Below are 13,375 nucleotides of genomic sequence, written 5' to 3'. Positions count from 1 at the left end.
AATTGCACATGTGCCAAGTCTTCCAAAAGCTTACTTGCTTCCTTGAAAAGATGCAGAAGGGGGCAGCTGGGTAGCTCAGTGGATTGAGAGCCAGGCCTAGATATGGGAGGTCCTAGGTTCAAATGTGGCCTCAGACACTTCCCAGCTGTGTGACCCTGGCCAAATCACTTAACCCGCATTGCCTAGCCCTTAACATTCTTCTAAGCCTTGGAGCCAATACATAGTATTGACACCAAGATGGAAGATAAAGGTTTAAAAAAAATATGCAGAAACACAAAAATCAGAAGAAAGAAGATGACACACTTAGGTAGGTTTATTCCCTGCTCTTTGTGCTTTTAAATCTTCAACATTTACTCATAAGCAACTATGAAACTGATAAGAAGGCAAGCAATCTGGCTAGTTGACAAGCAAGTTACCATTTCTGCATGAAAGCCAAACCATCAGAGAGGTTTGGAAGAAGCTGATCATTATTTCCTCTCTCTCTGGCAACTTGTCTGGCTTTAAGCATCAACTAAAATACCACCTTTTACCAGAAGCTGTCCCTAACCCCTCTTAATTCTACGGCTATCTCTCTTTTAATTGTACCCTATTTCTCCTATATATAGCTAGTTTTGTATATATTTGCTCCCAAGTTGTGGTTAAGCATTATGGTAAGCATCTTAAAGGTCTTGGTCTCTTTTAGTATCTCCAATACTTAATATACAGTTTAATGATAAGTAATGTTTAATAAACATTGAATTATTGTCTCTTTAAAATGGAACAACAAAGGGTCTGAAAAGCAAAAGGCTTTGGAAAAAAACATGAAATTCCAAGAGAAGAGGTTTAAAAGTGAGAAAATCAGCGCAATACAGATGATATGGAAGGCAAACTACATACCAACAATACCACATAATTTAAAAAGTCAGAAGATCTTTAAAGATGATTTAATCCACGCCTCTCATTCTGCGAATGAAGAGAAAGGCCCAGATAAAGGAACTGGCTCAAATTGCTTTCCTAACACAAATCTGCTCAAATCCAATTTGAACATGAAAAGAAGATACAAGAAGTCATCACTTCATGACAAAGATGAAAAGTGAGGTGGATTCAGAACTCAGGGAAATCTCAAGAGTTCTGAACCTTCTTCCATGAACATTATAGGTCTGCTTACCACTGCAGGGTCTGGAGAGAATCTCTTTGTTCATGATCCAATAAGCTCACTGAGGAGTGAGAGGGCACAGGTGCCTGACATCAGTCCTGGATATACTTCCCTAGGCCTGCTGGATCAATACTTATGCTGAGAGAGATTCAGTAACATCACTTTCTCTAACATACTGTCTGGTTTTCTTCCTGTAAGTCTAAACAGCAAGTGTGTTAAGCCAATTCTGTATGCATTATTGCACATATACTGACTATGGAAAGGGCATCATAAGTGCTAGTGATTCTTGTCTTTGTGAATCTTACAACCTATCAAGGAAGATAAGAAATCTACTTCCACAGACAATATTTAACATATGACAGATATCAAGTGAGAAAGATGTCACTATCCCACCAGCACTATGAGGCCAATAATAGATACTGTCATGCAATCTTGTAGATGAAGAACCTGAGGCTCTCAGAGGTTAAAAGATTTGCCCAAAGTCATGCAACAATAAGTGGCCAAGTCAAAACTTGAGCTCAAGTTTTCTGACCCCAAGTCTAGCATGCCTTCCATGATGCCAACCTGATTCCAGCATCAAATAGTTGAGTCTCCATCCAAAGGTTTTATGCACAAGTTATACACGTTAGCTTGTACTCACCTCTGCCACAGCTATGGATAGCACATCAGAACTGGTGAGGGGATGCGTCTGCACCAGGGTGCCAGTCTCAGAGTCCCAGAACTGAACCATCCCAGCTGAGTCTGTGCTCACGACAGTCCCGTCTGAGAGGAATGCCACCCCCCACACCACACACCGGCGCCTTTGGGATCCCGGGTGCCTCTTGTCCATTAACATCTTCTGGGTAGTGCTGCCTAAGAAACAAGCACACCATGAGGGTCACATGCAGATAGAGGAGGGAAAGCAAAACCTGGAGTCCTCTGCCCCTCTCTAGCTCCTGCACCCTAGCCAAGCCTAACTCACAGGGACACATTCTGCATATGGCTTTCACAAGAGTCATGTATGATGTTAAGACAAGAGTCATTAACTCCATTTCACAGATGGAGACAGTGAGGCTTAGCGAGCTGAATTGACCTGTCTCCAGTCCCCCAGTTAGAAGGCTGTAGAGGGAGATGCTCATGAACTCATTAATTCTCTGGGCCCAATCAGGGAAGTAAATGTGCCTTTGTACAAACCTAAGAAGATTGGGGATAAAAATTACAACCAAAATTATCAGGAAGTTAATTATAAAGGAGAGCTCACAAAGCGGCTGCTAAAAGAATCAAGGGAGGCTGAGCTATGAAAGTCCTCAAAGGGGTTTATTCCAAGAACTATTTGCTAATGCAAATCCTACAAAATTTTTGTTTTGCTGCTTAAAGAAAATATTCTTTTCTTCTTTTAAAAATCCCATTGATTTCCCATAGAAAACCAGAGTACATCATGTTTGAAAGATTTGCTTCATTCCACCCCTCCAAGCCCTGCTCTCTAACAAAAGGTGGAAGACACACTTTACCAACAATTCTTCCATATTACAAATGGTTATAGCACTCATCAGTTTGGAAATCTTTCCATGAAACTTCCCCAAAACTAACCCACCCCAATGAGCTGCACTGTCTGAACTGAGAAAAACAGTACCTGATTTGGCATCAAGGACAGCAATGTAGTCTATAGATCCAACTGCAATGTGGGTACCAGATGGGTGCCAGCTTAATGAGAGAATTCGACCTGGTGTTTACAAAATAAAAAAGAAAATCATTTACAAATAAAGTGCAGAGTACCATAGAGTTCTGTACTATTATGCCATCTTATCTCTATTTCCCTACATTTCAGCACATTACATAATTCCATATACAATATAACTCTGCTCTGTGATCACATTGGGCACTTAGAACATGCCAAGTCCCAAGTGGTGAGCATTTAATGTTACTGACTGAGAAATACTGTAGAGAATGCAACACATTCCAATCCTTATTTATTCAGAGATGTCATTTTGAAGTAGCAAGTCACATATCTGCATGTTACACAATAAAATATTGTTTAGTTTTTTATGAGTAATCTTAGGTTTTGTTCTGGATTTGTTTTTCCAGGCAGGGCAACCTGGCATGAATAGCCTGGAACATGTAGGGGACAAGACACAGCCCCTTTCAGATTCCAGACAACACATTTCTTATAATAAGCACAAACTAGCACAACTTTTTGGAAAGGTTGTTTATCATACTGACTCCTAAAATGCCCTTTACCTTTCTGTCGTTCTAAAGTCCGTTCAAGCTGAATTTTGTCTGGGGAGACTTGGAATAGCTTCACAGACCCATCCTCACAGCCTATCTGTCAGATGGAAGGAAGAAATCAGAAAAGATAAACAAAAATGGTAAAAAAAAATTTTAAAAAGAAAAGCATTTTGAGAGAAGAATTCTGGAATCAAGAAATTACACCCTATATAACCTGGTGCTGAATTGTGGTCTAATTTCTGGGTCTAAAGAGACAGTTTATAGCAATGAGAATAGGCTATATCAGAGCTATGCTAAAAACTTTTCCTCTAATTGAGTAAAAAACCGAATATTCATTAAGAGCAAAACACAACAGATATATACTAATTGAATGTAAAACAGTGATCTTAAGTTTCAGAAGAAACTTGGGTTCAAATCCTGGCTCTGACAATCTCTAGCTCCATGCACTGGAGCTCCAAATCCCTTAATCCCTCATTTCCCAATCTACCACAAGGAAAGAGAAAATGAAACTACTGACAACCATATGAATGAATGTTCCATGCCCAATAATTATAGAAAAAAGGCTTATGCCATGAGACTTTACCTTATCCCATTAAAAAACAAAGGACCAAAATGGTAAGACACCAGAGGGCTGGTAAAAAAATGGTAGCTATCAAGAGGAAGCCAAATACTCTAAAGCCCCATGGCAGAACTGCAACTTGGTCCAGAATGATATGACATAACATCAAAAGTCATTAAATTAAATATACTTTATGACCCTGTTGATGTCACAACTGGGAATGATCCCAAAGAAGTCAAAGATAGCTGGAGAGGTCCCATATAGTGGCACTTTTTATGGTAGCAAAGACAGGAATGAAAATGGGCATCTACTAACTGGGGAATGGCCAAACAAATTGATGGAAGAGTTTAAAGAAACTTAGAAGAATCTCATATGTAACTGGACTAGAGAGAAGTGAGCAGACTCAGGAGAACAATACATTAACAGACAACAAAACTCTGATCAATGTAGCAATTAATTAAGATTTTACGGATCCATGGTAAAATATACCTCTCTCCTCTTAGAGGTTATAGGGGAGTACTATAGTTAATTTTAGAATATATATAATGAATATATAACATGTTACATGTTTTCTATATAATATGCTATCAGACATGGTCAATGTGTTCATTTATTATGTTTGGCTATACTTGTTTTACAGGAGGACTGTAGGGAGAGAAGTCATTGAAAAATAAAACTTATGCAAACAAACATCAATAAAAACTTTAATTTTTTAAAAACACAACACTGGAAAAATAAACGAATGCAAACAGGATAAAAACAAAGTATGAACAATCCTAACATGAACTCCAATCCCATCATTATGAATATATTAGAAGCAGGATAGGGTAAAAACCCAAACTGTCATATTCTAAAAGATAATTTTTTGCTTAATCTTCCATAGTTGTGCAGAAAAGAAACCTTGGTGAGCATAAGAAGTCTATATCTGAATTAACAGAATACATTCCATTTATCCTCAAGCTCTACTCCACCCTCCCCAATACTAACCGCAAGGTATGAGCCACTTGGGTCAGCAGCCATGCTCCAAATGGGACCACCAAAGCCATCAACAGAATATTTGACACTCATCTTTTCCAAGTCATACTCAATAATGTCACCATTGAGTCCAGCACTGAAGAGTCGCTGTCCTTTTGCCCAGCACAGAGCTTCTGTGGCCCGACCCTCATGACCTGGGAAAAACTTAAACAAAAAACAGTAATACTTTATTCAGTTGTCAAATCATCATCATCACTAATTAACATCTACTGAATAGTTGAAGACTACATGGAATTTCTATCATAACCTGAAATAAAAGAAATAGTTTAATTCTAAAAATAGATTGAGGTTTTGAATTCTGTTCTAAACAGAATATACAGACCTTGAGACAGGAAGCCCTAGGTTCAATTTTTGGCTAAGATATCTTGGTTCTCAGGAATTCATAAAACCTTTTAAAGGGTCCAAACAACTCACCTTTTGGATGGCTTTAAAGAGGCAAAGCAAGTGCTCACAGGTCTAATTTTACCTCCATTTGAAAAAAGGGTTAGCTCTGATTCAAAAAGGTTCACTGAGTATTTGAAAAGAGCAAAATAGTAAAAAATAATTTAATAAATACTTGGGATTGTTTGGAAACCTGGAAATTAGTACAATTATTTATTTTCTTTTTTTAAAAAACCTTTACTTTCTGTCTTAGAAGTGATATTAAGTATTAGTTCTAAGGCAGAAGAGAGTGAAAGGCTAGGCAATTGGAGTTAAGTGACTTGCCTAGGATCATACACTAGGGAGTGTCTGAGGCCAAATTTGAACCCCAAATCTCTGGTCTGGCACGCTATCCACTGAGCCATTAAGCTGTTCTATAATTGGTATCAATGTCTGGGTCACAGGTTTAAGTCAAACCAGTAAAAAGAAAGAAAAAACCAAATTACCAAAATAAAAAATGAAAAGGGTGAATTCATCACAAATGAAAGCAATCATTAGGGGCTATCTTGCCAATTAAATGCCAATAAATCTGACAACTTAAGTGAAATAGATAAATATTTACAAATAAACAGGATACTTTAAAAATCCTATCTTAGAAAAAGAAATTGAACAAGCCATAAATAAGCTCCCCAAGAAAATTCCCAGGACCAGATGGATTCACAAATAAATTCCACCAAACATGTAGAAAACAATTAATTCCAATATGATATAAACTATTTGGAAAAACAGGCAAAGAAAACCTTTTACAATACAAATATAGTGCTGATACCTAAACCAGGAAGAGAAAAAAAGAGAAAGAAAATTATAGACTAATTTCTCCATTCTCCACTGGTGCAAGAATTTTAAATAAAGAAAAAGAAAAAAAAGAATTTTAAATAAAAAATTATCTAGGAGATAACAGCAATATCACAAAGATATAGCACTACGACCGGCTGGGATTTATATCAGGAATGCAGATGTGGCTCAATATCAGGAAAACTATCAGTTTAACTGACTACATCAATAACAAAACCAACAGAAATAATATGATTATCAACAGATACAGAAAAACCTCTGGACAAAAATATAATACTCATTTCTATTATAAAGCACAGAAATAAATGGAGCTTTCTTTAAAATGGCAAGTAGTATCTATCTAAAACAATTAGAAGCATTATCTCTATTGGGAATAAGCTAGGAGTAAGATTAGGTGTGAAGACAGATACCCATTATCACCACTACAATTCAGTATTAATCTAGAAATGCTCCCTAGGGCAATGAGACAAGAAATGGAATGGAAAGAATTAGAATAGGCAATGAAAAAATAAAACTACCACTCTTTACAACCAATATGATGGTATACTTAGAGAATCTTAAGACAATCAACTAAAAAAATATTAGAAAATAATCAACAAGTTCAGCAAAGTTGCAAGATATAAAATAAACCCATATAAATCACCAGCAGGAAGAGATAGGAGAAATTCTAATTAAAATAATTTGCAAAAAATATGAAATACCTGGGAGACTGCCTGCCAAGACAAACTGAGGAACTATATGAACAAAATTATAAAATACTTTCCCCACAAAGTCAGATCTAAACAATAGGAGAAATATTGATTGCTCATGGGCAGGCAATAATAAAAATGACAATTCTACCTAAATTAATTTATTTATTCAGTGCCAATCTAATTACCAAAAAACCCTTATTTAATATAGCTCAAAAATTAGCAATAAAATTAATCCCGAAGGACAAAAGATCAAGAACATCAAGGAACTCAAGGTAAAAAAAATGGTGGTGTAGGCATTCCAGAGCTCAAACTGGTAATCTTCAAGACAATGTTAGTGGCTATGAAATAGTGGAATAGATCAGTGGAATAGATTAGGTATGCAATACATAGCAAATGACCACAACAATCTAGTATTTGACAAACTCAAACCTAATGTTTGATGAAATCCAAAATTTTGGGATAAGAAATCACTATTTGACAAAAACTGCTGAAACTGAAAAGCAGTTTGACAGAAATTAGGTATAGATGGGGGCATCTAGGTGACTCAGGCTTGGAATTAGGAAGACCTGGGTTCAAATGTGACCTCAGGCACTTCCTAGCTATGTGATACTGGGCAAGTCACTTAAGCCCAATTACCTAGCCCTTGCTCTTCTTCACAGAATTGATACTAAGACATAAGGTAAGGGTGTTGTATTAAAAAAAAAAATTTGTATAAACAAAGATAGTATAGCCAAGGTTAGAAGGAAAGCAGGAAACTATGAGAAAATTTTTTTATTGCAAATTTCTCTGATAACAATCTCATTTCTCAAATATATATAGAGAACGCAATCCAATTTATAAGAATGCAAGTCATTGGGGGCAGCTGTGTGGCTCAGTGGATTGAGAGCCAGGCCTAGAGATGGGAGGTCCTAGGTTCAAATCTGGCCTCAGACACTTCCCAGCTGTGTGACCCTGGGCAAGTCACTTGACCCCCATTGCCTAGCCCTTACCACTCTTCTGCCTTGGAACCAATACACAGTATTGACTCCAAGACTGAAGGTAAGGGTTAAAAAAAAAAATACAAGTCATTCCCCAATTGATATGTTCAGACTAGAAAAACGAGCAAAAGGAAAAAACAAAACTCTGACCATAGAAAGTTACATTAATGATTTGTAAGATCAAAATACACACTTATTTTTTTTTAAACACTTGCCTTCTGTCTTAGAATCAATATTAAATATTGGTTCTAAGGCAGAAGAGTGGTAAAGGCCAGGCAATGGTGGTTAAGTCACAGAGGATCACACAGCTAGGAAGTGTCTGCATCCACTTAGCCACCCAGCTTTTCCCCAAACACAAGCTTAGACAACAATGTCAAAATGGAAACCTGTGAAGCCTCAAAGGAAAGTGTGAAGGGATGTCACACACATTGGAAGTGCTTAAAAAGGAGATAAAAAATCAAATTATAAGAGAAGTAGGAGAAAAAGTGTGAAAAGAAATGAGTCAATAATTTAGTAAAAGATATACAAAAAAGTCAATAGAGTAACTCCTTAAAAAAGAGAATTGGACAAATGGAAAGGGAGGTACAAAAACCCACTAAAGAAAACAAGTACTCAAAAAGCAGAATTGGCCCAGCTATGTCATTACTAAAATTATACCACAAAGAAATTAAAGAAAGGAAAAGGATCTATATGTATAAGACTACATATAGCAGATCTTTTCCTAGTAGTAAAAAATTGGAAACTAAGGAGTGTTCTACTACTAGGGAATGGCTAAACACATTTTGGTATATGAATGTAACGGAATATTATTGTGTCATAAGAAATGATGAAATGGACAATTTCAGAGAAAACATTTTATAAACTAAGAGTAAAATGAACGAAACTTGAGGAAAAAATGTATAAAATGATTAACGTTACAAAGAAAAACAACTCTAAAAGTCTTTAGAACTTTGATCAACACAATAATAAGCTAAGAGACCAAAAGAATGAAACAAGCTATTCACCTCTTGACAGAGGTAATGGTAGCTTAAAATGCCAAAAACAAAAAACAAACAAAAAAACAAGCAAAAAAGACATTTTCTGATCTGGCTAATGTGGACATTTGTTTTGACAGAATTGAAGACTTTAGGAATTTGCTGCAGAAGGTAAGGGGAGTTATTTTTTTTTCTGGGAGGTGAGAGAGAAATCTCAAAAGGACGGATGAATTTTAAAAAATACCTAATTGAAACAATTAAAAATAAAAAATGTTAGTTAGGAAAAAGAAAAGTAAGAGCAGAGATGGAGAAAAATACATAAAAAAAAGGTCTCTTAGATGCTAATTCAATTAAGTTCAATCCTTTAAACACTTACCAACTACTGAGCTGCCAGCTTCTCCATTAAACTATATTGCTTCCTCAATTTTTACATTACATCAGGGGTCTAACTTTTCTCTGTCATGGCCCTTGTGGCAGTCTGGGGCAGACCTCTTCTCAGAATCATGTTATTAAGTGTATAAAATAAAACACATAAGATTACAAAGGAAACCCATTCTATTGAAATAAAGTAGCAAGATTTTTTTTTAAAGTTCACAGACCTCCCAACCTCTGCCTTAATAGGTTCTTTCGGTGCAGAATAATAATCAATGTAGTTTCAGCTCCCTTATTTCAGACATGAAAAAGCTGAAGTCTAGAGAAAGGCTAAATCAGCAGCTGATCAATGACAAAGTGAGGAAAAAAGCTCAAACCTCTAGATCCCATGCCCATTATTCCTTTCCATTACCCAATGCCTGCTAGCATGGCCAGAGATTACCCAGCTGAGATGGGGGGAGGGGGGGAGAGATTCCTTCCAGTAGCAAGAATGCAAAACAGTCCATGCCTTCTCATCTTGAATGATTCTTATCAATAACCTCTGAGACACACTCAATAAACAATCCAGAGAATGAACTAAAGGTCTTCCTTTCAAAATTATTTGACAAATATCAGAACAGCATTCAGGTTCTCCATCTGTCTTCGCTTCTTCGCTTACTTGTCCTAGAGGAGCTGTGCCAAGTCCACAAGCATTTCTTAAATGCTTAACCATGTGTCAGGAATTGTGCCACCTCTCAAGTTCCCCTCTCTGCAAAGTCCTGTTTTTTTTTTCATCTCTGATCTACCTTCTCTTCATCTCTATTATGTTCATGCTTTCCTATATTCCCAATTCTTTAGCTCTGTTCCAGACTCACCTTTCACCCTTACTCTCATTGTTATATGTCATCTTCCACCCTTGATTCTTTTATCCTTCTGCCCTTCAAGTCTGCCTGCACTCACGATGTTCATACCCATTACTAACACCCTCTGGTCTAATCTTGAGCTGTAAATACAAAGGGAAATCCCACCACTGTGCCAATTGGGTTCAATATGAATTAATTTAATCTCACCTGAGCCCTCACTGCTGCATGGAATCTTTTTATTCTTCTTTGAGTCTCCATCCCATGGTCTGAGGCAACTATTCCAAACCTTCTAATCTCTTCCAATGTCTCAGAGGCCCTGAATCCTACTTTACAGAAAAAAATCAGGGCCATCTATTGTGGACTTCTTCATCATCCCTATTCCAAACCCTAAAACTTCTGTACTTTTACAGATTCTATGTGAGGAAAAATAGTGGCCTTCTAGTCCATGCAAGGCCGAACAACTGCCCTCTCCAAGTAGTTTGCCTCCTCTGTTACTTCTATTCGTAACTCTGGACTCACCCAGCTTCCATTCTAATTTAGACCATTATGATCTCTCCCCCAGACTATATAGATTCCTAATTGGTCCTCCTGTTTTCAGCCTCTTCCCTTCCAACATCTGTTACAGAGGACAAAAGAAGCACCCTGAAGTATAAATCTGACATCAGTTCAGGTACCACCTGCCCTGATTCTTCCAGTTTGGGTTCCTCCTCCCTTAATTTTCCTTGTACCATACTGATATGGGGGAAGTTGGTTCTCTATCTCCACTCCCAGGAGAATCTAAGTTAAGCTCCTAAGGGTAGGGTTGCTTCAATTTGGTCTGCACCCCTCAAAGCCAAGAATAACACTTTGCAAATAAGTAGGTGCTTAGGAAACATTTGTTGAATTCAGATGTATCCCTGTCCCTAGTGCCAAGCATAGCCACTTCATACTCACAATAAACCATGGGCAATGCACCCTGGTTAGTTATCTCCTAAGTGTTTAACTCTTCCCCAACCCTGTCTTTTAGTCCCTAGCCTTTATTATTCTTCTGAGGTCCTCCTAGTGCTCCATGATTTGAAGAAAACAGTCCTGTCATGATGCTCAAACTGAAAAGATAAGCTTTGTCAGCAGGGTGCAGCATGGGTCATGTCCAACCTCCATACTCAGTTCCGTACCCACATCTTTGTTCCTCCAAGATAACTGAGGACTTCAATGGGCTGCTTATACAATTTCAATCCATTTGGGCAGTATATGTTGCTGCATCCAAAAAGTTTTTCCCAAACAGGTAATCAGTCCAATCTTTTTAACACAGTTTTGGATTTTTGGTGAAACAGAGATTGACTCTGGCCAGTAGTCCCCAAGTAGTCATTGCTAACAAGTACTAAGACTAAAAAGAGAAATGGCACTTTTCTCCCCAATGTCCTCATAAGGATTTGGCCCACACAAAATTCTTCTGTAACCTGGACCTCCAAAAAACATAGCCACAGGATACTTCCCACTGTATGGCAGTAGATGAAGACCTCTTTGTTGAGCCAAAACAGCCCAAAGTAAGGAGCTTGGGAAAGGCTTGGGCCTCTTTAGTTCAAAAAGACCAAGTGCTTACAGCAGAGAAAGTGATATCTAAAGGGAATGAAACAGAAGAGGCTCCTTCAAGAGCAGACACCAGGAGGGGGAGGAGTAGCCCTGGCTTTGCTCTCTCCTCCACAAAGGAGGATGTTAGCCCAGATGACCCCATTGGCCCTCAAGCGACAGACCTTTTCCTGGAAACTATTAGCTGCCAGGTTGTAGATCTCGACTGTGCCATCCACTCGAGAGACAGCTAGTCTGTTGGATTGGTGATTGTACGCCACACATCGGATCCCCACAGGGACATAGTTGAAGAAACGCACCCGATGAACCTTAAATTCACCCATTCCTGTGGACAGAAACAGAACTCATTATTAAGCACTTACTTCATGGAGGGAACAAAGGCAGCCTTTATTTCATTAATAATGCCTCCAAACATTGGAGGGAGCTTATTTCTGAAAATTTAACTAGCAATAATATTCTGTCCTTTATAACAGAGCACCTCAGAGTAAAGACAGTCCTCTACCTTTTCTTGTATTCCCCACGCTTAGCATAGTAATTACGACATGGTAGGTACTAAGTCTGAAGAACTGACAAAGCAGGATTCAAAGGAAAAAGCAAGCAATTATAAGTACCTACTGTGTGCCAGGAGCTGTGCCATGTACCAAGGAGAAAGACAAAAAGTAGCTTATATTAAACTAGGAGGAGGAGATCAATGTGCAACATGAATGCAGAAAAATAATACATCGAACTTGCCAAGTGAATACAAAGTAGCCTGGGGAGTAGGGGGTGGGGAAGATGAGGACAGACCTCCTGTAGGAAATCAGGGGTTCCACTAATTGAAGATGAGGACACACAGAATTCCAGGTTTGTGCCCAATTTAAAGATAAAGAAACAAAGGGTCAGAGGTTAAATGACTGGCCCAGAGTAGAATAGCTAGGAAGGTAGAATTGTTCTGCTCCTGAGGTTAGGCTGTTCATCAATGGTGGGGAGATAATCAGAGATCAAACAGTAAAAAGCAAACTCTCCGAAGTCTGAAGCTCCAGATTTGAATCCTATCCCTGGCATTCCTGAATTTGTCACCAGAGGTAAAATCACTTTAAGTCCTCTGAGCTTCAATTTCCTCATCTGATGATGATACTTGTAGAACTTTGCTTACAGGATTCTTGTGAAGAAAGCACTTTGTAAACCTTAAAACAAGGTAAACCTAAGTTATTACTGGCAAAAGATTTTAGAAAATAGCCAAGGAAAGAGAAGTCCTAAGAAGGAATATCCAGCCCACTGTAATGACTTTTTGAAATTCTATTTCCACGAACGTTTATTAATGCCTCCTAGAAGACAACCTTATATTCTTACAGAATTCAGCAAGGGCTCATCCTCCATTCTTGCCAATTCAACACATATTCAGCAAAATGCAACAATGTACCAAAGAGGTAGATCTAAGTGCTGGGCACTGGAATATGGAGATACAAAGATGGAAAATGGTATTCATTCACTGATGAAGTTGGTCAGTGTACCTTTCAGTTCTAAATTCAAGGATCCATCTTATCCTTGACTTAGTCTACAAAAGGGTAAGGACGGTGGTATAAGTGGCGGAAAAAACCGATGGATTCAAAGTCCTCTGATTTTAGGTGACTCCACTCAGTCGCTTCTCTGAACCTCAGTTTATCCATCTGTCAAATGAAAGATGCCTTGCATCCTCTGACAGGTACACAAATCCCTCCATAATTCACAAGCGGCCAGGTGCCCGATTGGATGGGGCGCGGGACCTGGAAGTCGGAAGACCTGAGTTGGAATTCAGTCTCAGGAGCTTCCTGGCCGGTG

General features: G+C 38.2%; 1 protein-coding gene across 1 annotated transcript in view; it reads right to left on the bottom strand.

Annotated features, from left to right (window-relative positions):
- Positions 1-13,375, bottom strand: part of UTP4 (UTP4 small subunit processome component) — a 30,936-nt gene that overhangs the window by 16,975 nt on the left and 586 nt on the right. Inside the window, exons 2-6 of the mRNA XM_001366761.4 lie at positions 11,740-11,900; positions 4,887-5,078; positions 3,353-3,437; positions 2,748-2,837; positions 1,776-1,987 (exon numbers count right to left, since the gene is read on the bottom strand). Coding sequence (XP_001366798.4) covers positions 1,776-1,987; positions 2,748-2,837; positions 3,353-3,437; positions 4,887-5,078; positions 11,740-11,900 — 740 coding nt within the window. The remainder of the gene's footprint in view (positions 1-1,775; positions 1,988-2,747; positions 2,838-3,352; positions 3,438-4,886; positions 5,079-11,739; positions 11,901-13,375) is intronic.

Source organism: Monodelphis domestica, chromosome 1, assembly GCF_027887165.1.
Source record: "Monodelphis domestica isolate mMonDom1 chromosome 1, mMonDom1.pri, whole genome shotgun sequence".
In the NCBI taxonomy this organism is placed as follows: Eukaryota; Metazoa; Chordata; class Mammalia; order Didelphimorphia; family Didelphidae; genus Monodelphis; species Monodelphis domestica.
Note: the sequence above shows the minus strand (reverse complement) of the source record. Positions and strands in the feature narration are given on the sequence as shown.